The sequence below is a fragment of the Mus musculus genome, chromosome 11 (assembly GCF_000001635.26).
Source record: "Mus musculus strain C57BL/6J chromosome 11, GRCm38.p6 C57BL/6J".
Taxonomy (NCBI): domain Eukaryota; kingdom Metazoa; phylum Chordata; class Mammalia; order Rodentia; family Muridae; genus Mus; species Mus musculus.
The window spans coordinates 115,039,405-115,066,933 of NC_000077.6; the positions used below are offsets into that span (position 1 = coordinate 115,039,405).

General features: G+C 46.1%; 2 protein-coding genes across 5 annotated transcripts; both read right to left on the reverse strand.

Annotated features, from left to right (window-relative positions):
- Nucleotides 1-2,699: 2,699 nt before the first annotated feature.
- Nucleotides 2,700-9,015, reverse strand: Cd300ld3 (CD300 molecule like family member D3). Of its 2 annotated transcripts, none has more exons than NM_199201.2 (4): nt 8,852-8,926; nt 6,362-6,703; nt 4,682-4,844; nt 2,700-2,919 (listed from the first exon to the last, which is right to left on the reverse strand). In NM_199201.2, the coding sequence occupies exons 1-4, from the start codon at nt 8,889-8,891 to the stop codon at nt 2,727-2,729; spliced, it is 738 nt and encodes a 245-aa protein (NP_954671.1). In that variant the 5' UTR covers nt 8,892-8,926; the 3' UTR covers nt 2,700-2,726. The 2 variants fall into 2 exon arrangements, with proteins under 2 accessions (NP_954671.1, XP_006533716.1); XM_006533653.3 differs by having other exon boundaries at nt 2,715-2,919; nt 4,708-4,844; nt 8,852-9,015.
- A 3,497-nt stretch (nt 9,016-12,512) lies between these two features.
- On the reverse strand, nt 12,513-27,272 carry Cd300e (CD300E molecule). Of its 3 annotated transcripts, none has more exons than XM_006533073.1 (5): nt 27,171-27,272; nt 22,581-22,770; nt 15,842-16,189; nt 15,072-15,174; nt 12,513-13,956 (listed from the first exon to the last, which is right to left on the reverse strand). In XM_006533073.1, exons 2-5 carry the CDS (start codon nt 22,618-22,620, stop codon nt 13,857-13,859), a joined length of 591 nt encoding a protein of 196 aa, XP_006533136.1. In that variant the 5' UTR covers nt 22,621-22,770; nt 27,171-27,272; the 3' UTR covers nt 12,513-13,856. The 3 variants fall into 3 exon arrangements, with proteins under 3 accessions (XP_006533136.1, XP_006533137.1, NP_742047.1); XM_006533074.1 differs by having other exon boundaries at nt 22,581-22,773; NM_172050.3 differs by lacking the exon at nt 27,171-27,272 and having other exon boundaries at nt 22,581-22,635.
- Between the last annotated feature and the right edge of the window lie 257 nt (nt 27,273-27,529).

The following is a 27,529-nucleotide window of genomic DNA, read 5'->3' on the forward strand; positions in this document are numbered from 1 at the left end:
TGGAGAGATGGTGCAGCAGTTTAGGAGACTGATGCTTTTCCTTAGGACCCGGTTTAGTTCCCAACATTTATTGAGTAGCTCACAGGCATCTGTATCTCCCTTTCTATGGCTTCTTTGGGCCTCTGTGAGCACCAGCCTCACATACAGCACACAGTCAAACAAGCAGGCAAAGCACCCAAATATACAAAAATTAATTACAAAAAAAGCTTATCCCATGGCCCCCTGGGAGACTCATGGCTACCATCTCAGGCATCCAGTGATGCTCAGGTCCAGGTCAGCTGCAGAATCTCTGCTTCTGCTCTTCCCTTCCTCCTCTAGAATCTCAGCTTCCCTCCCTCACTTCCCCCTACAGAATCTCGGCTTCCATCCTTTGCTCCTCCCCACACTTGGCACCAACTATTCAGTTGGCATCTTTCTGAGACCTGACCCACTTTATCTTAAGGGTCAAAGTTAGGAAGAAGCTGAGGAAATTAACAAAAGGTAGAGGGGGGATCTAGAAAAATAAGTCAGCAGCGGGATGACTCCTTGAGTAGACAGAAACCTAACCCCTCCCCTTCTACCCCTGGAACCCAAGTAAGGGTTGAAGGAGACAACTGACTTTATAAAATTGTTCTCTTTCACACCTGTGCCATGCCATCATAGGTGTGCATGTGCGTGTGTGTGTGTGTGTGTGTGTGTGTGTGTGTGTGTGTGTGTGTGTGTGTTTGTGCACCATTACACATCCCAGAAAGAAGAAGGTCAGGCTGCACAGAGAAAAAAAGTTCCTCTTTCAATTTTTATTTCATTATTTAAAAATTTGTATATAGCATCACAGGTATATATAATGAATTTTGGTCATTTTCATTGCTATTATCGTCCCTTGTCTCCCTGGCTGTCTCTTCCTTCCTTCCTTCCTTCCTTCCTTCCTTCCTTCCTTCCTTCCTTCCTTCCTTCCTCCCTTTCTTCCTCCTTCCTTCCTTCCTTCCTTCCTTCCTTCCTTCCTTCCTTCCTTCTTCCTTCCTTCCTTCCTTCCTTCCTTTCTTCCTCCTGCCTTCCTTCCTCCTTCCCTAATTCCTCCTTCCTTGCTTGCTTCTTTTTATTTCCTTCCTTTCTTTTTCTTCTTTTCCCCCAAGACAGGGTTTCTCTGTGTAGTCACTCTGTAAACCAGGCTGGCCTTGAACTCAGAAATCCACCTGCCTCCTGAGTGTTGGCAATCTCCATCACTGCCTGGCCTACAGGCTCTAATGAGCCCCTCTCCTGATTACATGGTGTGTGTGTGTGTGTGTGTGTGTGTGTGTGTGTGTGTGTGTCCCACTGAGCTTCACTGGGATTGTTTGTCTGAGCATGGGTAGGAACATGGGCATCTGACTGGCAGCTACACCCCTGAAGCAAATGAGAACCATGCTCTACAGAGGAAGACTCACTAGAGCCCAACACACGTCATCAAGGAGAAGATGCTAACCTGGGGACTCTTCTCACACAGAGTGGGAGTACACCCCTGTTAGGTGTGAGGTTGGCTGTGGGTGTCAGAGCCACTGGAGGAGAGACTGTGTCATGGTGCAGAACTCAGCATGGCTGTGGCCGGTGGGCTGAGAACAACTGTTTTCCCCCTGAGCGTTTACCTTTGAGGCCCTCGACTTCCTCTGTGGAATTTAGTTCGGATCTTTCTTATTTTGGAGCATGCATGTGGAGGGGGCGTCTAAATACTTAGACAGTCAATAGATGTGTCTGAGTGAAAGGGAGAGAATGGAATGGCCCGGTGCAGAGACTGTTCCTGGAGGGGTCGTGGTGTGATGTGGGTTCCTGACTCCTGAGAGGGCAGCTGCTTCCTGCAGCATAGGTCCCAATTTGGTCTCACTGGGCAGAGAATCTAGACTTCAGGGACCAAGACTAAGCTACTACTTGGGGACCCTAGCAGGTGGTACAAAGCCTAGGTCAACTGCTCCATCTTTGCTTGCAGTGGGCTTAGTCACTGGGTTGCATTGACAAAAAAGAAAGTAGGGCGTGTCCCATCTGTAAGGGACAGCTATCCAGTGAGACAATGGCAAATTATTTTGCCATTTGGTGAGGCCTCATTTCCCACCTATTTGGTCAGTCACCTGCTTGGTGGCCCACAGAATTGTACTGGCATGTGTCCTCTAAGGAAATGGGAAGCTAGGAAGAAACATGATATCTTCTTGCCTTTTTCTACTTCCCTGGATGCCATCAGTGGAAGGTAGGCCCAGGTAGGTACTGTGGGATGTTCTGAGAGAGGCAGACATGAATGGGTTCCAGAACTCAGCAGCCCGTGCTACAGGAGTGGGATTAGTCTGAGCCTGGGCCCATGGCACTTCAGAGCCATGGTGCTCCTGCCCAGTTGTTCCTTAATAGAATGAGTCTTTTCCAACCTAGGAAGAGGGCTTGGCTGGTAAAGCGCTTGCCTTTCTTACAAGGTAAATGGACATGAGTTCAATCCCTACAAGCTACAGTGTTTGTTTGTTTGTTTGCTTGCTTGCTTGTTTTTAAGTGTGTGCAGTTGTGTGTGCTTGCAATGGCAGGATGGGGGGTGGAGGCAGGTAGATCCCTGGAGTTCCCTGACCAACTTGGCAAGGTGAAGGTGTGAGAAACCCTGTCTCAAATAATAATGGAATGATACCTGAAGATGTCTTCTACATACACATCTAATCCGACAAGGAGAGAGGGAGAGAGAGAGAGGGAGGGAGAGAAACAGAGAAGGAGAGGGAGAGGGAGAGGGAGAGGGAGAAAGATTATTTTTCATCTCCTGGGAAGTGTTTCTCTCCGTCCAGGGCATCAGATCTATGGGTTTCCACCAGGCCAATTTCACCTCCCCCATAGTGTCTCTGAGGCCTGTTCACCCAGAGAACAGCACTGAGCATGCTCAGGAGGAGGGGAACCACCACAAAGACCATCAGCAAGAAGGAGATGCTGCTCAACAGGGACCTGCAGGAAAAAAAGGAGGCAGGAATAAGCCACCACCTGGCATAGAGGGCTCAGCCTTCCTGGTACCCATATCCCAGCCTTCAAGGGCCAGATAAGGTCAAGGTTGGGATGCCACTAGGTCTTTCTCCCTGCAAGTGCATGGCTGGTCATACTGCCTGCAGGATAAGCCCTCATCTGGGGAAGCTCTCCCTGATATCCCTCCTTTCCCTTTGACCACCATCCTCTTAGTTTGTCTAGACTCCCAGAAATCCTCTTCATCTACTTTCCATTCATGCCAGGCTGAAGGCATCACTATTCCCTGGTCTTTGACCTTAGCTTCTGCTACATTCTTCACCAGAATGACACTGCCCACCTCATCAGTGCCCGCCTATGTGTTAGGAGGCTTGGGGCTCACTCCATCTAGAAATGGGTGATGGCTGCTATACTCTGTCAGTGAATTGACACTGCTGTTGCAGCTCTTTGTGTCCCTTTGTTATACCCTGAGGCACCATGAGAACCTGACTGTATTAAGCACTATTCCCCACCTCCCTGCCATCCTGTCTTCCCTGCCCAGGTCTCCATCTCCCTCCTTGGGCTATCCTTGGGCACAACAGGAGGCCATCCTCAGCTCATGGGAAGGAAGCATCTACAACTGCAGATACTCTGTGAGTCACAGCTAGCCCAACATGTTCCTGAAAGATACGAGATCTGACACTTGGCAGACCATGACATCCATTGTCCCAAAATGTTTCCAAGGACTGAGGTCTCTCCCTGTTTCACACTCTCCTGGACTCTACATTTCTGGAACCTGGAACCCTCTGTTACTTGATAACTAAGTTTTCATCCACTTACAAAACAAGCAATAAAAACACTTCCAATGCCCTAGCAGAGAAAGAATTTAAAAAAAAAATCCATGAGAGAGCCTATGAGGTGGGAGGCTTTGAAACATGTTTGTCTTACTTAAGATTCATGGAGCAGAAAGAACACAGTAGAAAGAACAGGGGACTGGATGAGACCTGAGGGACAATTCTGAGGGAAAAATAGAGAGGTGGCTTATGCCTTAACTTAGCTTGTGGTTTATCTGTGTCCTTCACCTGAAGTCTTGGCCCCAACAGGCCATGATGAAATTAGGCCAAGGTAGCTCTACAGTGCTGGGAAATCCTCTGGACACCTTTGAGAATGACAGGCATCATCCAGGCACACCACAGTCCTCAGTTTCCCACTCCTCCCCTGCACTATGGAAACTCCCCACCCCTAACTGGTTCTTGGCATAGTTGGATAGGAACAAGGAGATTTAATTATAGGCTGAAACCTGAAGCTGATGGGAGAGGGATCTCTTCTATTCAGTGGAGACCCAACAGTGGCCCTCTGTCCTGCCCACTGGGGCACACACAGGGGAGACACAAAAGCTGTGCTCAGTCTCTCCTGTCACTCATTGAAGACCTTACCTTCCTGCAGCTGAGGCTTAGAAGGGGAGCCTTGGTGTACTAAAAGGTGAAAGGACTGGGAGCCCACCTCAGGCTTTCAGGAGAATCTGCCAGCCCTAGTGTTTCTACAGGACAGGGACTGAGGTTAGCAAATAAAATGACCATATGGACAGGCTAATTTGGTATTCAGATAAAAGAATATAGCCATATTAAGTAACACTTGGGATACACTTAGATTGGTTTTCCTGAATCTCAGGATTCCTGGGCATTTTGTGTTCTATCTGGAGCCCCTTCCAGGGAAGAGGTCCCAGGGTCAGCCCAGTGGGAATGAGCTGCCAGGGTGCAGCTCTGCTTACCAGATGAAGAGAGAGTTCTGAGTCACCTGGCCAATGTTCTCTGTGCCAATGCTCTCCGTGGTTGGTGTTGTGGGTGTCAGAACTGTGGATGTCAGAACTGTGGATGTCAGAACTGTGGATGGCAGAACTGTGGCTGTCGTCGTCATGATTGTAGTTGAAATTTCTGGAGCAAAATATTCAAGAGAACATGGTTCAGTCTTCCTATAAATAGTCCAGCTCTGGTTGTGGCCTTAAGTTCTTTCCCTAGGAATTTAGGAGCTCAACTTCCAGGCACCATCCAGAACTTACTTTATTAATTAATTAATTAATTAATTAATTAATCTTTGATACAGGGTTTCTCTGTGTAGCCCCAGATCATTTGGGACTCACTCCATGGACCAGGCTGGCCTCAAACTCAGAGATCTGCCTTCCTAGTGCTGGTATTAAAGGTGTGTACTACCATGCCTAACACTTTCATTTGTGGGAAGCCACATGTGCCGTTGCAGAGTGGCACTGACTACTGCTGGCCACCACGCATAAGTTTGGACAAACAACCAATTTGTACATATGCAGTAAAGTTTTTTGCAAAGACACTGCCTGGCCTGGGCATGATAATGAGGTTCTGTAAGGTACTGAGAGTATAACCAATCAGATGTGAGACATGCAAATGAGGTATGATAATGAGGTTCTGTAAGGTACTGAGAGTATAACCAATCAGATGTGAGACATGCAAATGAGGTATGATAATGAGGTTCTGTAAGGTACTGAGAGAGAGTAGCCAATCAGATGAGGAACATGCAAATGAGGCTTAGTGCATAACCAATCCGGATGTGAGACACGCCCCTCCAAGCCTATAAAAGCAGCACCAGTTCTGGGCTCGAGGTCTTTTCGCCTCTACAATCAAGCTCTCCCAATAAACGTGTGCAGAAGGATCCTGTTGCAGCTTCGTTCTTCCTGGCCAGTCGAGCGCGCACAAGATTCATTCTTTTTAAAGAAAAATGATATGCAGAGAAAAGAAACAGCTCCCCTTTAATACTCGATTCCTTCAGAGTGTACTGTCTCATTACTCTCTGATGCACAATATGCAGAAACACTTCGATTTTGTATATTTTGTCTATTTTTTTTAATTCATGTATATGTATGTATATGGGTGCTGCCTTGTATCTTCTAAGAGCATCCTGTGCTTGCAGTGCCCATGAAGGCCAGAAGAGGCTGTCAGATCCATTGAAACTGAATTACAGATGACTGCAAGCTACCATGTAGATGCTGGGAAGGAAATTAAGTCCTCTGGAACAGCAACCAGAGCTCTTGATCTCTGAGCCGTCTTTCCAGCTCCAATTTTGTCTGTTTTCTTTGTTGTAGTTGTTTAAAGCAAGATGTAAACCTCATCTTTGTTACTCAATCTTGCCCAGAATTAAAGGTTCTGCAGCTTCCTTTATGTTATGTTAAAGGGGGCAGCGGGGTCTCAGGAAGAGACTTTAGCTCAGTGGCAAAGCGCTTGGCTAGCACAGGTGAGATTCTGAGTTCAATTCTCAGATCTGTAGGACTGAGAATATCTAAGACAGGCATACAAGGAGACAAGGGTCCCCCACCTTACCCTCTTTCTTGGCAGGACAAATACAGTAGACTTTTTTTTTTTTCTAGTAAGACTTTTACAAGGATCCTTGATCCTTCACCAGGATTTTTCGGAATTTTTCTTACCTGGGTCAATGTTCACGTTAACTTTAAACATGGGATCAGTTCCAGCTTTCGTAATTCCACACCAGTAAATGTCAGCATCGCTCATCCTCAGGTCTTCCATGGTCACTGTGAAGATGAAGTCTGTCTGGTCGTCCCTGATGGACACACGGTTTTCCTTCACCAACTGCTCTGATGCATCGGTTTCAACGAGAATCTCACATGATTTCCAATAAGCTCCTCGGCACCAGTACTTCTTGTAATCCTTCCAGCCTGAGTCATATCTGCACTGCACTGTCAAGGAGCCCTGCTCCTGACCGCTCACCTCCTCTGGACCTGTGACTGGATCCTGAGCCGTGCAGCAGCCTGGAAAACACAAACACACGGACCACTGATCTCCTCCTCCAAGGGGGAAACTCTACTGTGCCAAGTAGAGTTCATGAGCTGAATAAAAACCAGTGAAGGGCTTCCCTTTTCCCAAGGCAGATCAGCATCGTTATCCTATATGTTGAAGCCTCAAAAGAAAAAAATAAGAAAGAAATATACAGATGAATTTTCAATTTCACTAATTGGTAGGGAGATTGATACAAATCAGAATCACTAATAGCATCATACCTCAGTTTGAATGGTTATTACCAAAAAAGACAAAATAGAACAATTGTTGGTGTATGTGGGACAGAGGATGTCGCACACACTGTGTGTTGGATTGGATATTAGACTTTATGGGAAATGGTGTGGAGTTTCTCAGAAAACTAGCATAAGACTGTCACATAACTCAGCAGTCCCACAGGGGACATAGTCTGGACTGGTTGGGTTTTTATAAACCTGACACCAACTCCATACAGAAACATACAAAAAGAAAGAACATCAACTGAGAAACCGTCTGCATCAGGTCTAGGCAAGTCTGGGGGACATTTTCTTGACATAGGAAGGTCCAGTCCTCTGTGGGTGGTAACACAATATAAGAGAACATGCTGAATAAGCCATGAGCAGTAAGCCAGCAAGCAACACTCTCCCATGCTCTCAGCTTCAGTTCCTAACTCCAGGTTTCTGCCCTGCTTGGGCTCCCTCTCTGGCTTCCCTCCATGATGGAGTGTGATCTGGATCTTTAAGCCAAATAAGCCTTTTACTCTCCAAGGTTTTTTTTTGTTGGTCGATGTCTTTATCACAGTAACAGAAAGCAAACACGCAGCCTAGAGACATGAAGCGAGTATGTGGAAGAGACATCTCCCCTTGTGTTTACTATGGCAGTGTTCACAGTAGCCATGGCACAGAGTCACGTAGATACAAGTGAACAGATAGCAGATCGTGGTGCATGAATGTAATGGAGAATCATCGTGAAGGGATTGAGTTCTGCCATTTGCAGCCCACGGGAGAGACTTGAGGAACTGAAATAAATCAGATACAGGAAGATGCTGCCACACATTCCTATTGATGTGTGAAAGCTAAAAAGTTACTCTCTGTGGCTAGGGAGCCAGGGAGACAGACCTGTCTGGAAAGCGTTTCTGTGTAATCTGAGTTTGGATCCCCAGAACAGGTGGAAGAAAAGCCAGGTGAGGTGGGGGTGCCTGTAACCCCAATGACAGGGGGATCCTGGAGGTCACAGGCCAGATGGGCTGAATCTGTGAGCTCAGGAGCAGCGGGAGACCATGTCTGAACAAACAAGGTGGAGAGTGATAGAGAAAACGACCCAATGTCAATCTCCACATGTATGTGTGCACCTGAGAGCACGTGCACGTGTGTGCACACACACGGAGAGACATACACACAACCCTTTAGACATACATACACCACAGAGGCACTTTTTCTTCTCAAAAGAACAAAAGTAAACCTCAAAGGAGTAGAAAACAAGAGAGGTTATCAGGCTGGGAAGGGTATTAGGGAAGACAGGAGAGTGCTTGTAGCATAGAGGAGAGCTGTTGGGACACAGGGGTGTCTGTCATTTGATGGGAATGACAACTTTTAGTGTTGTATGAGAAGGATGAAAAACATGTCTGACAACTGACTATTTCAAAACACCCCATGGAGATTAAAGGCATTAAAGGCAATCACCACCACGTCCAGCCCCTGTAAGTATTCATTACTGTGTCAACTAAAGCTCACAATGGAATGGGAGATGGAGCTGCATGCTAGAAATCCCAGCACTCAGAGGGTGGAGTCCGGAGGATCACAAGTTCAGGGGCATCCTAGGCTGCATGTGCCAAACATGAAACCCAAAATACATTTTGTAAGAATTAGTTCATCCACTCACTCATCAGCTTTCATGGAGCAGCTAGGGTTGAGAAACACATTGGAAGGTTTGTTTTTGGCTTTTATTTGTTTTATTTTTAAATTGATTTTGGTTTTGGTTTTTCTGCAATACCCACAGAATCCATCAGATGTCAAAAAACCTTGCCTTTTATTTTGGGGGTAAGCAGCTGGTGAATGGATCAGCCAGGTTTCCCTAAGCCAGAGCAGACGGTCTCTGTTGCCCTCACCACTGACATGGAAGTGTCTAAAGCCCCTGCTACTTACCTGGGAGGAAAAGGAAGAGCAGAGCTGGGAACTGCCACATGGTCTTGTCTCCTCTCCTGTCCTTGGTGGCAACAGAGGACAGCACCCTGTGAGGACTTGCAACTCAGCTTGAGTTTCTTTTAGGTCTCTCTCATTCACTTCTCTCAGTAACTTCCTTGACAAAACTTCTCAATTTTGCATACAGGAAGAAAGATGATGCCAATCTTTGAGATGACCAAGTCAGGACATGTGAGGGACAGCTGGGTAAACAGGGAACTTCCTCTACTGAAAAATGCAAAGTGAGACATAAACTTGAAAGACAGATGGGAATCACGAGGAGAGATGCAGACACACAGATCGGCAGAGACAGACACAAAGGATGGGATACAGCAAACCCCTTACCTGGGAGGTAACTGAGCTGCAGGGGATCCTAGCAGAGGAGAGCAACCAAAGGCAGGTTGGCTGCAGTAACAAGGGAGCACAAGGCAGCACAGGCTAAGCCCATGGCAGTAGCCTAGGCTAAGCCCTGGTTGGCAGAGGGCATTGCTGAAGGCTCAGCCTGGGGCAGCAGGGATTTATCTAGATATGGGCCTCAGAGCAGGCCAGGGGCATCTACCACAATGGCTACTAGGGCCTCAGGCATTGGCTGAGAGAAAGAGAGAGAGAGTGTGGGCTTGAGGAGACGTCTCATGGAGCCCAAGCTGGCCTTGAACTTCTCATTTTCCTTTTTCCAACATCAAAGTCCTGGGGCTACAGGCATTCCCCAGCATGCTCGGTTTTATGAGGGGCTGAAGACTCAAATTGTGGTTTCAAGAGTGCTGGGCAAGCACTGTACCCACTGACCTGAATCCACAAACCCTGCTTCTGTTTCTATAAGACAGAGTTTTGCTGTAGAACATAAGCTTGCAAGTGTAGAAAAATATAGGTATGCTGTATCTTTGGTATCAAAATTTCATGGGAAGAAATTTATAAATGCACACACACACATACACACACATGCATACATAAGTGCACACGTGCACACACACACGGAATGCTTATGATCTCTAATCTTCATTGTCAACTTGACTGGACCTGAAGTCACCCAGGAGACTCACCTGTAGATATGACTTTGAGGGTGTGCACAGAGAAGTTTGAATTAGGAGGTACAACCAACCACATATATAAGCTCTAGGATGAGGTCTGTAAGATGCTTATTGAAGAAAAAAAAAAAAAAAAAAATCAAGAACCACACTGCCATCTACTGGCTGAAGCCATCCCAGAACACCCGGACTTTGGGGAAGGACATTTTAAAGACTTTACAGCCAGAACATAAAGGGCCATAGAGAAGGGTCTTAGCCTATCTCATTGATTATTATAAGAACAAGACTAGAAGATGTGACACCACCCAGGGAAAGAGCTGAATCTGCCCTGCTGACTGGTCCCCACCTCATCCCTGCAGGTCCATCTGTGCACCTTAGAAGGTCAGTCCCCAGGCCTGCTGGGAGCACCATATGGCTCTAGGCACACTCCCACAGCTCTGCAGTTTCCATTCTCTAGTCAGGGTTGCAGACTGTTGCCCGAGATTCTTCATGAACTGTCAGGCGCATTCTGTTTTGCTCATAGTATTTTTAAGGGCAATTGTCTGTGTAAGTTTCACTGTAGGGCTCTGTCTTTAGTTCAGATCTCATCTTTTTGTGGCTTCATTTCTCCCTGGGCTCTGGATAATGTAATTCATCTCCCATTCAAATGTGCTTGACTTGTGTTTGACAAAAAAGTGGAAGATTGTGAGTTTAACACACACCGTTGAAACAATCAGATATCCACACGCTAGAAAACTAAATGCCTAGAATGTCCTTCCTCCTGTGCCGAACAAGAAACCCCAAATAAATCATGATTCATGAGCTGAAATGTTAAATTAAACAACTACCAAACTCAGGCATGTTAGCTATCAGCCTAGCCAAAAAAGCCAAAAAGCAGTGAGCTCCAGTTCATGGAGAAAATATGTCTCAAGGGAATAAAACAGAGAGCCATGGAGCAGGGCGGCTCACACCCTCCGTAGCCTCTGTATGCTCTCTTGCTCTCTCTCTCTCTCTCTCTCTCTCTCTCTCTCTCTCTCTCTCTCTCTCACACACACACACACACACACACAGAGAAAGAGAGAGAGAGAGACAGACAGACAGACACACACACACACACACACACACACGAGAGAGGGGGGAGAGGATAGATACTCTAAAACTTTTTAAAAGTTGGAACAAATATGAGGCAACTCATAATTTCTTATAAGTGGCACCAAAATCATAACCTTTAAAAGAAAATTTGATGAATTGTGTGCCATTAAAGTTTAAAACGTTTTGACCAGGTAGATGGCTCATGGGTAAAGCGCTTGTCCTTTAACCATGAGGACCTGAGTTCAGGTCCCGAGTACTTACATAAAACCTGGGTACAGTGACATGCATCTGTAATCTCTGCACTGAGTGTGACAGGGGACTCCTGGGCATTTCTGGGCACTTGCTGGCCAGGCAGTCAAGCTCAGACAGCAAGCTCCAGATTCTGTGAGAGGATAAGTTACAAAGTAATATAGGAAAACAATCAAGGTCAGCTCTGGCCTCCACACATGCATGGGCAGGCAAGTGTGCCCACACATACATGTGCACACAAACACACCTGTGCACTATACACATAGAAACACACAAAGACTAATTTTGTTCACAGTAAACTATCTTATGAGGAGGATAAAAACACAAGCCAGAGATTTAGATAAGATATGGACAAAGACTTCTGTGTATAGTATGCAGAGAACTCTAAAAAGAAAGACATAAGAAACATTCATTTATTTAGTCTAGGCATGGCAGTGCATATCTGCAGTACACAACTAGGGTAGCTGAAGCAGAAGTGTGTCAGGATGGCTTAGCAGGTAAAGGCACCTGCCTCAAATTCTGAAGATCTGAGTTCAAGTCCCAGGACCCACTTGGTAGAAGAAGAGAACCAACTCCCACGAGTTATCCTCTGAGCTCTATGCTTGCACTGTGGCACACGTGTGTTCATGTATACACACTAAGTTAAAAAAATGTAACAAATTTTCAAAAATGGCTTCAGTTCAGAAATAAATAGAAGACACAAAACAGATATGCCGTCAAGGATGATGTGTGGGCAGAAGTGAAACACACCAGAAATATTTGCAATCTCATCAGTCACTTGGGAAACTCAGGACCACGTGCCTATCAGAATGAGACAGGCCTCCATAGAGAAGAGTGCTTGATGCTCTCAGACAGGATCCAGACTCAGTTCCCAGCACTCACATGGAGGCTCAAGACCACCCCTAACTCCAGTTCCAGGAATCCAATGCTCTCTTCTGACCTCCAAGGCACCAGGCATGCATGCATACATATGGTGTGCAGACACAGGTGCAGACAAAGCACTTCTGAATTTAGATTTCTTTCAAAGAAATCTAAATTCCTTTAAAGAAATAATGACAATGGAGAAAAAAAAACTCAAAAAGCAAGCAAATAAACAAAACCACAAAAACCCAGTTCTTCCATCCTTAGCTGATGGAAAAAATATGACGTCACCACAACAGAAATAATTGGATTATTTCTTAGAAAACTAAACATATACTTACTATATAACTTAATCTTTGTGCAAGCATACACCCTGGAGACATAAAAATGCAGAATCGTATAAAAAAAAACAGACAAAATGTGGATAATAGTTTTATTTGTAATGGAAATGACCCAAATAGTTAACTGAATAAGGAGTTAAACAAACTGTAATGAATGTATACAATGAATAATGCTCAGTAATAAAGAGGAATGGATGATTTCCAAGAACATCTGCTTGTGTGGATCCCAGAGGCCTTGTACTTGACATACCACTGAAATGCTTCTCTTTCTAGAACATTCTCAAAGTGACAGAGCCAGAGTCAGCCAGAGATCAGTGTTCTCTAGTGGGCAGTAATGAGGCAGACTGGCATGAAGGAGGACTTGTGATGGTGGAACAATCCTCTGTTTTGACTGTGATGGTCGTTACCTGGATGCATGTGTAGGATAAAGCTGCATAGCTAAACACACATGTAAATGAATTCGTGTGAAAAACGCTGAGAACAGCAGTGGCTGCTGTGCTGCTGAAACGGGCATAGTTGGTGGTCTAAGAGCTTCTTAGGTCTCTGTCCGTGGTTCTGAACGCTTAGCTTAGCAGTCTTCCCGCGCCTTGTGAGCTCTGTCCTTGGTGCTGAGCACTCACCTGGTAATTTCACCTACCTCTAGGAACCTGATAATCCCTCTCCCTGTGCCTTTCTCCCCAACCCTAAACATTTATTCTGCGAGCCCACACCTCTAGACTCCTAGTTGACCTCTCTGTGTGCTTGGGAGAGTTGGCAGTTGAAATGCTCTACCAGAAGCCAAATCCTTTAGGATTGTTCTAGAAAGGGGGCAACAGCCTGCAAGCCAAGTGTGTGAGGGACATGTTTCTCAGGAAACTCGTCTCTGTAGTAAGGAGATGATTGTTGCCATCGGAGACAATGTCCTGGGATGTTTTTATGGCACTGAGAAGATCAAGGAGCTAGACTTCTGTTCAAGAAACTTCTAGAAGATTCTTATCCTTTGGAGCTGACATGAGAGCAGAATCCAGGAAATTTGGAGAAGGGAAAGGCAGACCTCTAACAGAGGGCCCCGGGAGAGTCTTGTTCCCGCTTTTGTGGGTGTCTTTGAGACAGAGTCTATTATTTATCCCTGGCTGTCCAGGAACTCAGTATATAGACTAGGCTGGCCTTTAACTCAGAGACTTACTAGGTTCTTCCTCTCCAGTGCTGGGATTAACTCCCAGTGCCTTTACTCCCAGTCTTGTTCTCTCTGTTATGCTGAGGACACCACAGGAGTCTGAAATCCAAGACTCTGATAATCAGCCCCCACCCCCTCCCCACCTTTGAGACACAGAACAATGAAGTCCAGTCTGCATGCAGGGCTGAGTTCCTCCCAGGGCATTCCTGGGATGCTTCACTTCATAGTTCTTGGATGGGTCACTCTACATTGCCCCCAGGAACCCCCTAAAGTCTGTTCACCCAGAAGATAGCACAGAGCATGCTCAGAAACAGAGGCAGCTTCAGGAAGACCAGGACCTGGAACTGGATGCTGCTGAGCAGGGACCTGCGGGCAAATGAAGATGGAAGATAAGTTCAAGGAGAGGATCCAGAACCAACCTGTCTCTTTCCACATTTCCTAATGCCTTGCCTCCAAGACCCAAATGATCCAGAATCAGACGAGGGACTGACTCAAGGAGATCTTCCCTTGTGCCCCCTCCGCTCCCCGGTCTGTTGTTATGGAGAGGTGATGGGTGAAGAGAGGAAAGGGTTCTAGCTAGGCATGTTTTTTTAAAAGCATGGCCCAGACCTACCTACTGTCTCTCCATTATTAAATGACTTTCTTGGTGATGAGGCAGAGTTCACGTAACACAAGCTGGTTTTATGATGTACTTATGAATTTGAACTTCTGTTTATTTTACTGTTGATTCCGTAGTGCTGGTAATTACAGATGTGTACCACAGCACCCAATCTATGCATTTCTGGCTATCAAACTCTGGGCATTGTGCACGTTAGCCAGGCACCCTAGTAACTAAGATACATCCCTAGCCTTTAGTTGACTTCCTGAAACTAGTTCTGAATTTCCTTTCCTCGGGGCCTAGAGACATCCTGGTCCTCTCTGAGTATCTCTAAGAAGGAAGAACAAATGTAAACTTCAGCCCGGAGCTGAGCCTATTCCTTTAAGTATTCTATTAAGTATTCCTTCATGAGCAGCTCCCTGGAGCAAGAACCCCAGCTGAACAGTGACCTTTCCATTTATTTATTTATTTATTTATTTATTTATTTATTTATTTATTTATTATGGGGTTCAGAGATTGAACTAAGGTTCTTAGACTTGGTAGCAAGCAACTTTACTCACTGAGCCACCGCCCTGACCCTCAACAGTGACTTTTGAAAGAGACACAAAGCTAGGACTCCAAGTCTGTAGTCTGGTGGGGAAGGACAGAGATGGGGAAATGGGAAGGCGATGTGAATCTGTTAAACACAGAGTCCACCCCGAGTCTGTGTTCCTTGAGCCCCTCCTCCATCCTTGGCATCCACAGGGAGGCTTGCAGGATGTGAAAACTGAGATCGGGGTGGGGGGGGATGTCACTCAATCATAAGGTTTCCCCAATATGAGGTACCACTGCTGACTCCCACAATCCTACTGCTACTGACTCTCCCCAGGCCTTGGGTCCTTACCACAGTTGGAAGATGAACATCACATTAGTACTAATCCTCAGGTTCTGCCCAGAATTCACTAGTGGGAGGATAGCAGTTGTGGCTGGGAGTGTAGGAGTTGTGGCTATTGGAGACAAAGATACACACCAGGTCACTACTTGGTTCCCCAGCCTGTACTGAGTATCTGTGTGGATCTGATGTCACACAAAATCATATATTCACAGTAGAGGTTTTGAGAAGTGCTGTAAGCCAAATCTCAGCCACATCCTGGGTGGGGCTCTCAAAGGCTGAATCAGGAGGCTCCTTGCTCAAAGACTGGCCATCTGTGCAGTGTCAGACTTTCTCCCCAGCCCTGTCTGACTCTGCCTGAGGGAGGGTAGAGAGATCTCTCAGGGGTTCACCACCACCCCAGACTGGTGAGAAACCTGTAAGAGAGTGTGAAGGAACACAGCTCAGCCTATGGCCCAAGGACCTTCCCAGAGGCCGTGTAGGGTTGCCAAGCATCCTTCATATGAGAACAATTGAAGATCACTTTAACTTGTGGGGAAGGAGATGTAGGTTGTTTCTCAGCTCCTCCTAGAGACAGCAGATGTCAGGCTATTTGTGTGATCACTGTGACCTATACCTCGCCTCTCCCCACAAGCCATGGCTGAAAGGTCAGCCATCTTTCTTCATGCCTATCACACACTTTTTTCCCCAACTTGGCTGAGATGACCACAACACTCAGAGTCACATTTCAAGACAAATGTCCACACATGTCCCAAATGCAGGCAGATACTCCTTAGTCTTACCTGGAAAAACATTCACCCTTACACTGACCGATGGATCACGTGACCACGAATCCCAGATAAAGGAAGTCTGAATCTTGCACCAGTAAGACCCAGCATTGTCTTCGCTGAGGTCCTCCATGATCACTGTGATGGTGGAGTTCGAAGCATGGTCTCTGATGGACACCGGGCCACTCCTCTTTTCTTTCTCACTTCCGTCGGTTTCTACAATAGTTTTACATGTCGTGTCATGCGGTCCTCGGCACCAGTATTTCATATAGCCCTTATATGATGGACTATATTGACACTGCACACGGAGAGAGCCTCCTACGTAGCCAGACACAGAGCCAGGGCCCGTCAGAGACAAACAACCTGGAAGACATAAACCAGAATATAGGCCTCCTTCTTGGGGGCCTGAGAAGTAGCTGTTTTCCTGAAGCCTGTGGAGACCCAGGGAGAGTATCAGGAGAGACATTTGTACTTGGGATGCAAGCCAAGTGGACTGGAGGCTGTGACAGAGAGACAAGTAGCAATCTGTCCCCTGTGGAGACAAGGCACCAACTCACTGACTACATATAGACCCTGCCTTTACAGTTTGGTTAAGTGAAGACATGGCCACAGCTGGCTTAAGGTTAGGAGGTTGTATACAAATCACTCCCTTTGCACTAAACCTCAGCTTCCGGGAATCTTCTGCAAGTCAGACTTGCTCTTTAAAAATTCAACTTCTAAATTGCATTTAGCAGAGACTTCCTAGTACTTGGGAGGCTAAGAGAGGAGAATTTTGAGTTTGAGTTTAAGGTGAGCTTCATCTAATTGGGAGTTTTGAGCCAACCTGAGCTATATAGCAGATGTTGTGACCAGGCTGTGTGTGCCCCGCCATGAGTTACTTCATGTTGTGCAAACATAGTTTTCAAGATTGTGTCTTGCATAAAAGACTATTTTTTTAAAAATCTTCTGCATATTATTTGATGTATGTCATATGCATACCCACAGAGGTCAGAGAGGACCCCTGGTATTTACAGTTACAGATAGCTGTGATCCTCCATGTGGGCTCTAGGAAACAAATCTTGGTCCTCTGTGAGAGTGACAAGTGCTCTTAACCGGAGTCATCTTTTTAGTCCTGAGAGGCTGCACTTGGCAAGCAGCTTTTGACTCCATATGAAGGATGGAGGGACACTGCATACACCTGGGTGGAAACATGAACACCAGTATCCAGCACCACACACAGGACTCGGGCTGATAGGTTACTTATTCCTGGCAGTAGAAAGGGGCCACCCTAAAATGCAGTGGGGTGAACAGAGGCTGTAGGGGGTACGTGGGCAACATAGAAAGGAAGGGAAATTATGGGGTCATGAGAAGGGAGTGGAGCCCTCTTGTTCTAGAATCTTATTAAAACCTGTCTCCAGCAGATGAGAACTATAAGTATTTGCTGTAAAGGCTGCTCTCATAGAGTTGAGATCCGTTTCATATATAGATAGTTAATGTTAAAGAAGGAAAGCTCCAGACTTTAGGCTTGGATATACATGCCCTTGGTCATGGCTTCATTCCTTTACTGCCATTGCCAAAGAAAGTGGTTCTTAGAGAATCCCTGTCTTGAAAAAAATTAATGGGGCTGGTGAGATGGCTCAGTGGGTAAGAGCACCCGACTGCTCTTCCGAAGGTCCAGAGTTCAAATCCCAGCAACCACATGGTGGCTCACAACCATCTGTAACGAGATCTGACGCCCTCTTCTGGTGTGTCTGAAGACAGCTACAGTGTACTTACATGTAATAAATAAATCTTTAAAAAAAAAAATTAATGAATGTAAAAAAAGGAAAGAAGAAAGAAGAAAACAAAGGAAGAAACAAAGAAAGAAAAATATAACAATAGAAATAAAGGAGGGGGGTATCTTTAGGACTATTAATTGTTTTCATAAACCTATTCCCTTGAACTGCAAGTCCAAATAAACCCTTCCTCCCTTAAGTTGCTTTTTGCTGAGTGTTTTGTTACAGCATCAAGAAAACGAATACATTGTAGCAGCTGAGACCAGCCGCAAGCATCCTGAGCTCTTTCTTGAACAAACAAGCTTAACTTGTTCCTTGACACTTCCATTGCCAGGTGGAAGAGATGGATGGATGGTGGTCTCATTTTCAGTTCTTCCTTGTAGCTCTCTCTTACTGTGTGTCTGTAAAACTGGGACAATGCTGCCTTCTCTGTCTAGGTCACAAATGGTTCATGGGCTTAAATGGCATTAATAGTACCTATGAGACCAGCTACTGCAGGCTTCACTCACTGCTAAGAGTCCATGGCCCTCACCACTCTGTGCTTCAATCATTTCTTCTTTTATTATTTTTCCATTAAAATTACTTTATTCAAATTATGATTTCTAAAAGAGAAGGCCCCATGTGAGTGACCTTTGGAAGACGTTGTGCTGTTTGAAAACCACATTTTCTAGACTGAGTATTTTAGTTGGGCTTGGTGTCATGTCGACTGGAAAGGTGGACAGTAAATGATGGGGCAAAGGTGAATCTTAAGCAGCATCTTTTGTGGGTGTTATGCCCCAGCTCCTCGAGAAACCCAGGAGAGATCAATAACTGCGAAGTCTGCTGCAATTTGCAAGAGTCTCTTGACTCGGATGGCAAACCCCCTACAAAATAGGTTTGGCTTGGGTGCTTTAACACTTATATACAGAGCAGTTAGAAATTCTTTGACTGCTTAGGGTGAAGGGGAGGGGAGGCGGGTTAGGTATGTCATAATTCAGACACGATACCATTTGGTAGAGCACAACTGTGAGGCTGGGAGGGGGACTAACGAGTGTCTTTTATGGGACTATCAGGAACTAGTTTTATGGCTGGCCATAACTGTCTGTGACCTCTGATTACCTGTTTTCTATGATTTAAACATGGGATGGGGGGCTGGTGAGATGGCTCAGTGGGTAAGAGCACCCGACTGCTCTTCCGAAGGTCCAGAGTTCAAATCCCAGCAACCACATGGTGGCTCACAACCATCCGCAACAAGATCTGACTCCCTCTTCTGGAGTGTTAACATGGGATGGACCCTAATTTCCTTTCTTCAAGGATAGGCACCAGCTGCACCTGGTTATCTAGGAGAGTGCTGGCCCCAGTGCCACCGAAGCTTAGGAGTTTTTCTCATTTGTCTTACTCGGGCTGGCACTAGGAGTCCTCTCAGAGGAGCTAGGGAGGTGGGATGAACCCCTGAGTTTGCTGCAAGGGGGAGGGGGAGCAGGGATTCTGAGGGGCAATGCAGAGGCAAAGCACAGAAGCAAGCCCTACTGAGCTTGCTGTGGGAGAGAGAGATCCTAGAAGGAGGGGGGACTTCTGCAGGAGAGTGTAGAAGCAAGCCCTCTGTGCACCTCATGGGGAGTGAGAGAGCAAATCAGCTAAGGGCAGGGCAGTACTGACTACAGAAGTCTGTGGAACCAGACTGTCTAACAATTCCACCCAAGTTCCAATTCCAGACTTTGTACAATATTCATGCCTCCAGACTGGGATTTACTTCCCTCTCCAGGCTCCCCACTACCAGGAAACCAGAGATGGTGGTGTCCTCAGCTCCTCTGTGCAGCTAGTGGGGACCCTGAAGCCAGTGGTGGACATTGATTTAATCAAACCTAAGAACCTTCCAGAATTTGCAGGAGGGAACCTGCCTCTCCCTACATAGCACCAGACCCATGACACAAATGCCTATTGTGGTTTTGGTTTTGAGACAAGGTTTCACAATGTAGCCAAATCAGCCTTGAACTCCACAGCTTCTTCCCTGGCCGTCTGGTCTCGTGGGAGCTGGATGAAGTTACCAGCGTGAGACACCACACCCAGCAGGTTATTTTATTCAATATAACGTCCTCAGATTCTCTCATGTTTTAATGAATGTCAGGACTAATTTGACCACTGCAAGTTGTGTATATCCACCAAAAATAACGTAGTGTACCTCATGAGTGTGTGCAATCATCATTTCAATGAAATAAAATTCTAATGACCCTTTACAAGCATGAACCGTGTGGGCTGTAAAATTCGTAATGAATAGAAATTCTAGTTTCTCATTGAAGTTTCTTGTTTATTGGATGGTGGTGGGCATGGTGTTTGTAGAGATTGGAGCACAACTTTAGGGAGTCAGCTCTCTCCATTCACGTTGTGGGTTCTAGGGATGAGGTTCAGCTTGCCAAGATTGAGCGGCAAGCACTTCACCCACGAGCCAGCTCTCTGGCCCAAGTTTTGTTCATTTTATTTTGTTTGTTGTTTTTTTTTTTCTCCTCCTCCTCCTCCTCCTCCTCCTCCTCCTCCTCCTCCTCCTCCTCCCCCTCCTCCTTCTTTTTCTTTTTCTTTTTCTTTTTCTTTAGACAAGATCCCCCTGGTAAGCCAAAGCTGACCTCACAGTCCTCTTACCTCAGTCCTTTGAGTGCTAGGAGTTATGTGTGCCACCCTGCCTGGCTATTTCTGTTCATTTAATATCAGAAAGCAGTTCCTTCCCTTTGCCTTTCCCTCGCTTGCTCTGTGATTGTCCCTTCTGCCTTCTCACCTATCCCTTCCTCGTTCCTCCCTCTCAAGCTCACTATAGAACCCACTGTGGGTCTCCTCTATAAATACAAGATGACTGCCTTTTCCCAAACTGTGTTTAGAACCTTAGGTAGATGCAGTGGGCAGAGGGGATGTTATGAAAGAAGAGAGGGCTGAGATACAGAAGGAGAAGTGCACTGTATGTCAGTACAAATTACATCACAGTTTAAATCGGGGCACAAGCACTCTGTCCTTAGCATAAAGATGAACAGGTCAAGATGGGGAGGCCCACTCCGGAAGGATGTGTAAAGAGAGGTCTTCCTCTAGAGTTTCACTGCACTGAACTGCACTGAACTACAGCACTTGGGCAATTTAGTCAGATGTAAGCAAGCTGATTTGAAGAAGTAGTTGTATGCTGGGAGTGGTCCTGCTTCATGGTGTTTGCTGATTACTGGGGTGTCAATATTCTCATCATATCTGATCTGAAGCTCTCATTTACTGTAGAGAAGAGGAAAAGCCCATAGACAACTCCCGTGAACTGGGACAAGGCAGGTCCAACCATCATTGTGTCTGGAACCTATGTCAGTCATTACAGCATTTTAACCCTACTCTCCAGACTGCCTGAAGATTCTATCATCATCATTGTAATCATCACATCATCATCTTCACCATCTTTACCGCTAACATCATTACCATCGCTACTACCACCATCGTCTTCACCATCACTACATCATCATCATGGTCATCGTCGTCGTCATCATCCTCATCATCACCTTTAGTCAAGGCAACTCAAGCCTCTAAGTATAATACAATGAATGCCTAAAGATCTAGATTTTATCTTGTTTTTGTTTGTTTGTTGTTTTGAGCCAGGCTCTCATGTAGCCAAAGCTGGCTTGGAACTATTTAGCTATTTTGCTGAGAGCCCTTCAGCTTCCTATGATGACCTAGATCATGAAGGCGCTGAGGGGGCTGCTGGGAGATGCTCCAGGCTCCTCTCACTTCACTCAGAAGAAAGCTGTTTGGGGGCCATCAAGATGGCTCAGTGGGCGCTTGCTGCGCAAACCCGGTTGTCATAGTTAGGTCCCTAGACTCACCCTAAAGGTGGAAGAAGAGAGCTGACTCTACAAAACTGGCCTCTGACCTCACATCACCACCCACCACCACACATACCACACGCTTACATCATAAAAAGGAAAAAGAAAACTACGTGTGGACAGAGTCACTCAGCTGGCCTCTTCCTTTAAGCCCTAACCACCACTGAAGAAAAAAATGCAGGTAGACATGGGGTAGCTTTTATGTTCTATGAGGGTCCAGCAGCAACAGCAACAGCAACAGCAACAGCAACAGCAACAGCAACAACAACAACAACAAAAACATAAAAAGTCACCTGCAAAGAAATACCCTCGAATTTTCATCCTAAACAGTTCCTGGAAAGAAAATGTGTTCTCCCTTTTTTTTTTTTTTTTTTGAGACAGGGGTCTCATTATATAGACCAGGCTGGCCTCGAACTCACAGAGATCCACCTGCATCTATCTCCCAAGTACTGGGATTAAAGTCATGCACGACCATACTTGGCCGAAGTATCTTTTACAGATTTTTTTTTTGGCAAGATCTCACTATGTAGCTGAGGCAAGCCTACAACCTCCTGCCTCAGCCTCCTGCATGCTGTGGTTACAGGCACCCACTGTCACAACTGGCTACTCTTTATTCCTTACAAACACTTCTAACCTCTTTAAACTTCAGCAAAAACAAGGTCACTGCTGACTTCTGCACGCTCCACGGTCTTTAAGATCTCTATCTACACTTTAGCATAAATCATTGCTTTTCTGCTCCACTGGCTGGTCCATCCTTCAAGACTGACTTCTGTGAAGACTCGATGAAGCCTCCATCCCTCTGAGGGCAGAGCGAGGAGCCCCTGCTGTAGTTGATATCTACAGGATCGGTCTGTATTGTAACAAGACTTATCCTGTAGCATAATCATTTGACTCCCTCATTCAAATAGGATTCCCCTTGACTGGGGGAAGTTACTTTATAGTTACAACATTTAGAACAGTCCAGGGTTGCAGTTGGTGCTTAGTAATGGTTTGTAGGACCCATAGATGGATGCTGGACTACACTGATAGATAAAGAGATGGGTGAATGCATGTATGTTCCCCCTGCCCCTAGGCCCCACCCCCACTTCTGACATCTGGATTCTGGCTTGAACCCAGGACTCCGACTCTACCCCCCTCCCCCCTGCAAAATTAGGTTTACAGATCCACCTCCCTACTCACCTTGGAAGCAGAGAAGGAGCAGACCTGCACATAGCCTCATCCTCCTGCCTCACTGGGTGCTGTCTCCAGAAAACTCCAGGTCGCTGCTGGAATCCAGATGTGTGTAACAGAGCCCAGGCAACCACCTTCTTGTTCAAGTTCTCTCCATGTGTTTTTTCTTATCTGCTTCCTTTGCACTCTGAGCTACTTCCTACTTTAACAAAAAAAAAAGGAAGATGAGTGAGAATCGCTTCAGAGAATGAACGGAGCAGATCCATTGCACGGGCCTGCACTCAATAAAAGCACGTTTGTCACAGCCTGACGCTTCAGGAAAGCCAGTTGCTGTGTGCAATAGCTTCAGCCCTTGTTTCTCCAGCTCCCTTTCCTGTCTAGTACACCTGCCTGATCCCCACTGCTTCCCTCTGCTATGGCTACTGACTTTGGGATCATAAGTGCCCCCCATTCAAAGAGCAGAGATGAGGGGGTCCTCTTTGTCTTTCTCAACCATTGTTTCTGCCCAGTTGATCTCAGGACTCTGCCACGGCACTCCGGTGGAGTCAGCCTGTCAGGCAGGGATGCCTAAAAGCTGCTCATGAGGAAAAAAGAGTTTCAAGGAAGCTCTCCTCCTGGAGTCTGGCGTTCTCTCTAACCTCTCTAACCCATACATTGTGAGGAGCGGGTGTGGCGGCAGTCCCAAAGGCGCCAGGGACTGCAGCTAAGTCGTATGACTTGCACCTGACTTCCTCATATAAGCCACAAACATCTTGAGAGCTGCGCAGGTGTACCAGGATACTGGTGAATCCATTTTGATGGAGATATGCCCCTGCTGCCCTGATTAGCTGAAGCTGCGTGCCTGGTGAGGTGGCGTGGCCTGCTGTGCGTGGATGGGAACTGAGAGTATAAAAGAGTGAGAGACCCAGAGTTCAAGGGAGATATAAACAAGGGAGATATAAACAAGGGAGATATAAACAAGGGAGATATAAACAAGGGAGATATAAACAAGGGAGATATAAACAAAGGGAGATATAAACAAGAAGAAACGGGACTGAATAAACGTGTGCAGAAGGATCCTGTGGCAGCGTTGTTCTTCGTGGCCAGTTGGGTGCACGCAAGAATACATTAATATTCCATTCCCGCGTTAGTCTAGTGTATGGATCCACGTGCTCTCTGTTAGTATTACCCTATTATAAGTGCCTTTTAAGATTGAATTCTGACATAGCTAAACCCAGTGTTCCAACATCCCAGAAAGCAGCAAGGAAGTTTAACCTATTCAGTAACTAATTAAGCATTACAATAAGACAGAGCCAGTGGCTCAACTGGTCACAGAAAGAGCCTGGGAATCTCACTGAGATAGAAATCTTTAGTACAGGCTACATTCCATACCTATAGCAAGTTGATTTACTCTCCTGACAAATGGAGATTCTCCAGACAAGATAAGAATTAGCAAGGCCTAGGAATTTAGGGGTCCGTGACACTACATTATTCTTGAGGCCTGCCAAGAGTAAAAAACCCCTGGTGCTATTAACACTAAAGTGTGAAATTCTTGCCTGTCACCTAGGCAGGGCTGCTAATCTCTATTGTAAACATTTATTTGGTTCCTGCAATTCCTTTCGCAGTCATTCCCTTGTATCTGGTAAATTTCAATGTACCTTGCCTGATGTGACTTGCAACCCCTGGTATTCTCTGTAATATAAAAAAGTCTGATGCTCGACCTGACAATACATTCAGATCCAACACAATCTCTCCTGTGTGCATCTGTTTGTCTATTCATCCGACGCTTTGCCCACCTGCCCGAGAGACCCATTCCACGCAGACACAGGGACCCAGAGGGTCTGCTGCAAGACCCCTCTTGCAACCCAGTGTCCCAACATCCCTCCAGACTCAGCGATTAACTTCCTGTGGTCAAGCTCTACCCAGTAATCAACTGGTGTTGTTTTCCTTCAGAGTCAAGGTCACCATCCAAGGTGTAGATTCCAGGGTCATGGAACTCAAACCCGTTACTATCTATTTGCAACATTATCTGTGTATCCACTGTGTTGTGTACACACAAGCCAAGGTGCTTGTGGGGACATTGGAGGACAACTTGTAGGGATCAGGTCTCTCCTTCTACCATATAGGGCTGGAGGATCAAACTCGGGTTGTCAAGCTTGGCAGCAAGCTCCTTTAACCATTGAGCCAGCCCTCACCCATTTCCATCATAAGCTGACAGTGAGCCCTGGAACATGTTGGGAAATCTTTCTTCGCTCCAGTTCCTTCATCTGTGGAGCAGAATAATCAGGACAATCTTTTGTTGACGGTGTTGCTTATTATTTATTATTCTTTGGCAATTTCTCCTGTATGTGCTGCATTTTATTTTCACTTGTATTATCCTCTCTCTACCTCTTCCCACTCCCACTAAATCCATTTTTTCTTCTCAACAGGTCACACCCCGCCCCTATTTTATTTGTCCAGACTCATTTACAGTTGCCTACATGGGCATGGGCACGGACACAGACAACTTCACTCTTACAAATGAATAATGATAATTCTCTTTTTAGGGGGTTTATTCCTTTTTTATTTTGACGTGTGGAAGTGTCTACCTGAATTCTTGTCTGTGCACTACATGCAAGCCTGGTGCCTGAAGAGGTCAGTGGACTCCTTGGAACTAGACAGCTGGGAGACTTCAGGTCTTTGCAACCAGAAAGTCAAGCCAGGGACGAGAAAGTCCTCAGCAACTAAGAGCAGTTGTTGCTCTTCCAGAGGACAAGGACACAGTTCCCAGCCCCACAGGGCAGCCCATAATTCAGTTCCAAGGGCTTCTGGCCTCTCTGGGTCCCAGCATGAATAGAATGCACATATATACCTTGAGGCAAACCGCTCATACACATGAATAAAAACAAATGAATGTTTAAAAACAAACAAAAAAGAACAAATGCTTTCCATTTGACTCTGTGTGTGTGTGTGTGTGTGTGTGTGTTTGTGTGTGTTTGTGTGTGTGTGCAGGTGTGTGCTCTTCCATGCCAAATCTTCTCTCTAGAGTTGTTTGTTTAAATTAATACACATAATACACGAGTACACATAAATTTCTGAAACTCTCAAAGAATAAATAAGGAATTGAAAACAAAACCAAGCAGTCTTAAGGCAAAAACAAACAAACAAAACTAAAGTGGAAGCTAGTCATGGTGGTGCATGCCTGTAATCCCAGCATTCCCAAGGTGGGGATAGGAAGATTGTTGTAAATTCAAGGTTAGCCTGGGCTATGGACGTGAAATAAGGGCCAACTTAAGGTACAGAGCAAAACCCTGTCTCCAAAAAAGCAATAAATAAATAGGAATAAAGGGAACAGGAGCTGGCAAAGGCAAATATGATTTAAAACATACAAAAAGGGTCTTACGTGCGTCATCTCATTGTGACCAAATTCCAGAGGCATCAGTAGCTTGGGTCTATAGAACCTCTCCCAGAGGCACCAAATATGGAGATTCTCTACAAATGGCAGACCCAAAGTTTTCATTCTCAGCGACTCACATAGACAACATGCAGACACATACACACTCATACAGACTCACACAGACGCAATCAGCAGTCAATAAACGTTTGGTTAGGTTTGGTTTGGTTTGGTTTGGTTTGGTTTGGTTTGGTGAGGAGAAGGAGAGAGCAAAGCCCACATCAGCTCTTGTGTACTTATGGCTCTCCTCTCCCACCTGGAGACACACTCGCCAGCTGCCCCCTTTCCCATCACGGAGACACACTCACCCCCTATCCCATCATGGTGAAATACACCCTCAAATCGTGGGCCACAGCAAACCTTTCCCTTGCTTTTGTTTATCCCAAGGAAAGAGAACAAACTAGGACTCACGTTCACAGCTCAGGGACTCTGAGCAAGAACAGAAGCTCGTTTGCCAAAATGAATTCCACAGTTGCCAATGCCTTTACAGCCATTAGCACCTGTCTGCAGAGCATCATACATTGTTGCCTGACAGCCCCATATAAGCCCCGGTATTTTTACCCTGGACTTAGCTAGCTCATTTTTCATGTAAATGAACTTTGACTATGTCTTACCATGAAATACTAAAAGCCCAGACATGGGTGGCTGAAGAACTTCCACGGGGCTAGCTTGCTGTCTTCCCGGTTGCCAGCCTCCTGCCACCTACTCTGCCTGCCTCTGCTCTTTCCACGTTTGTTAAGCTGTCAGTGCCACCTTCCCGTCTCCACTGAGATTCCACAGTGTTCGAAACGCCTTCGATCTGTTAGTGCAGTCAGTTGCCACTATGTGCCAGTCTCATTGTGTGTTTGGGGCTGAAGGCACAGTCTTGCCCTCAAGAATACACACACACACACACACACACACACACACACACACACACACACACACACACACATGCTGTACCTTCCCAGGACCTTTAGACAACCAGCCTAGCTGGGTGGCTTTCCTTGGGTCTTTGATTGGCAGAGACCTCTACCTGCCTACAGCTGAAGCCTAAAGCCCTCTAGTCCCTTCCTGTTCTCCCTCTCCCTCCCGAGAGCAGCCCCCCATCCTCTCCCACCACACCAGGCCAGGGCACCCTGACAAACCCAACACCAGCCTCCCACACTGACCCAGACAGAACCAGATCACTAGAACCAGACCACTACCTAGCCTCTCTGCTTCCTCTGCCGAATCCGGGGCTGGGGACTCCTGCAGCTAGCTGGCTCCAGACCCTTTCTCTTGTCCTGATTTTCTCCTTTGCACTTGGTCTTTTGTTTCTTCCTCATCTCAGGAGTGGGAACTGGGTGGGTAAGGGGGACTTTTGGTATAGCATTGGAAATGTAAATGAGCTAAATACCTAATAAAAAATGGAAAAAAAAAAAAAAAAAAGGAGTGGGAACTACAGCTTCCCCGAAAAAGAAGAACTGGAGGTAGGCAAACCGAAACTCTTGTGGCTTCCACTCTCATAATAATTAACATAGGCCTCCCAATTTTTAAAGAGTGGCTGGCAGCTTCCGCAAACAGA

Bases quoted from the DNA above. Each gene is read 5' to 3' on its own strand.
- Cd300ld3 (NM_199201.2), bottom strand. From the start codon at position 8,891: ATGTGGCAGTTCCCAGCTCTGCTCTTCCTTTTCCTCCCAG. The intron at 6,704-8,851 runs GTAAGTAGCAGG...TGTGTTTTCCAG, and splicing joins GCTCTTCCTTTTCCTCCCAG to GCTGCTGCACGGCTCAGGAT. The intron at 2,920-4,681 runs GTAAGCAGAGCT...TTTTTCCTGCAG, and splicing joins CAGAACTCTCTCTTCATCTG to GTCCCTGTTGAGCAGCATCT.
- Cd300e (XM_006533073.1), bottom strand. From the start codon at position 22,620: ATGAGGCTATGTGCAGGTCTGCTCCTTCTCTGCTTCCAAG. The intron at 16,190-22,580 runs GTGAGTAGGGAG...TATGTCTTCCAG, and splicing joins GCTCCTTCTCTGCTTCCAAG to GTTGTTTGTCTCTGACGGGC. The intron at 15,175-15,841 runs GTAAGACTAAGG...TGTCTCCAATAG, and splicing joins AAGGGTGAATGTTTTTCCAG to CCACAACTCCTACACTCCCA.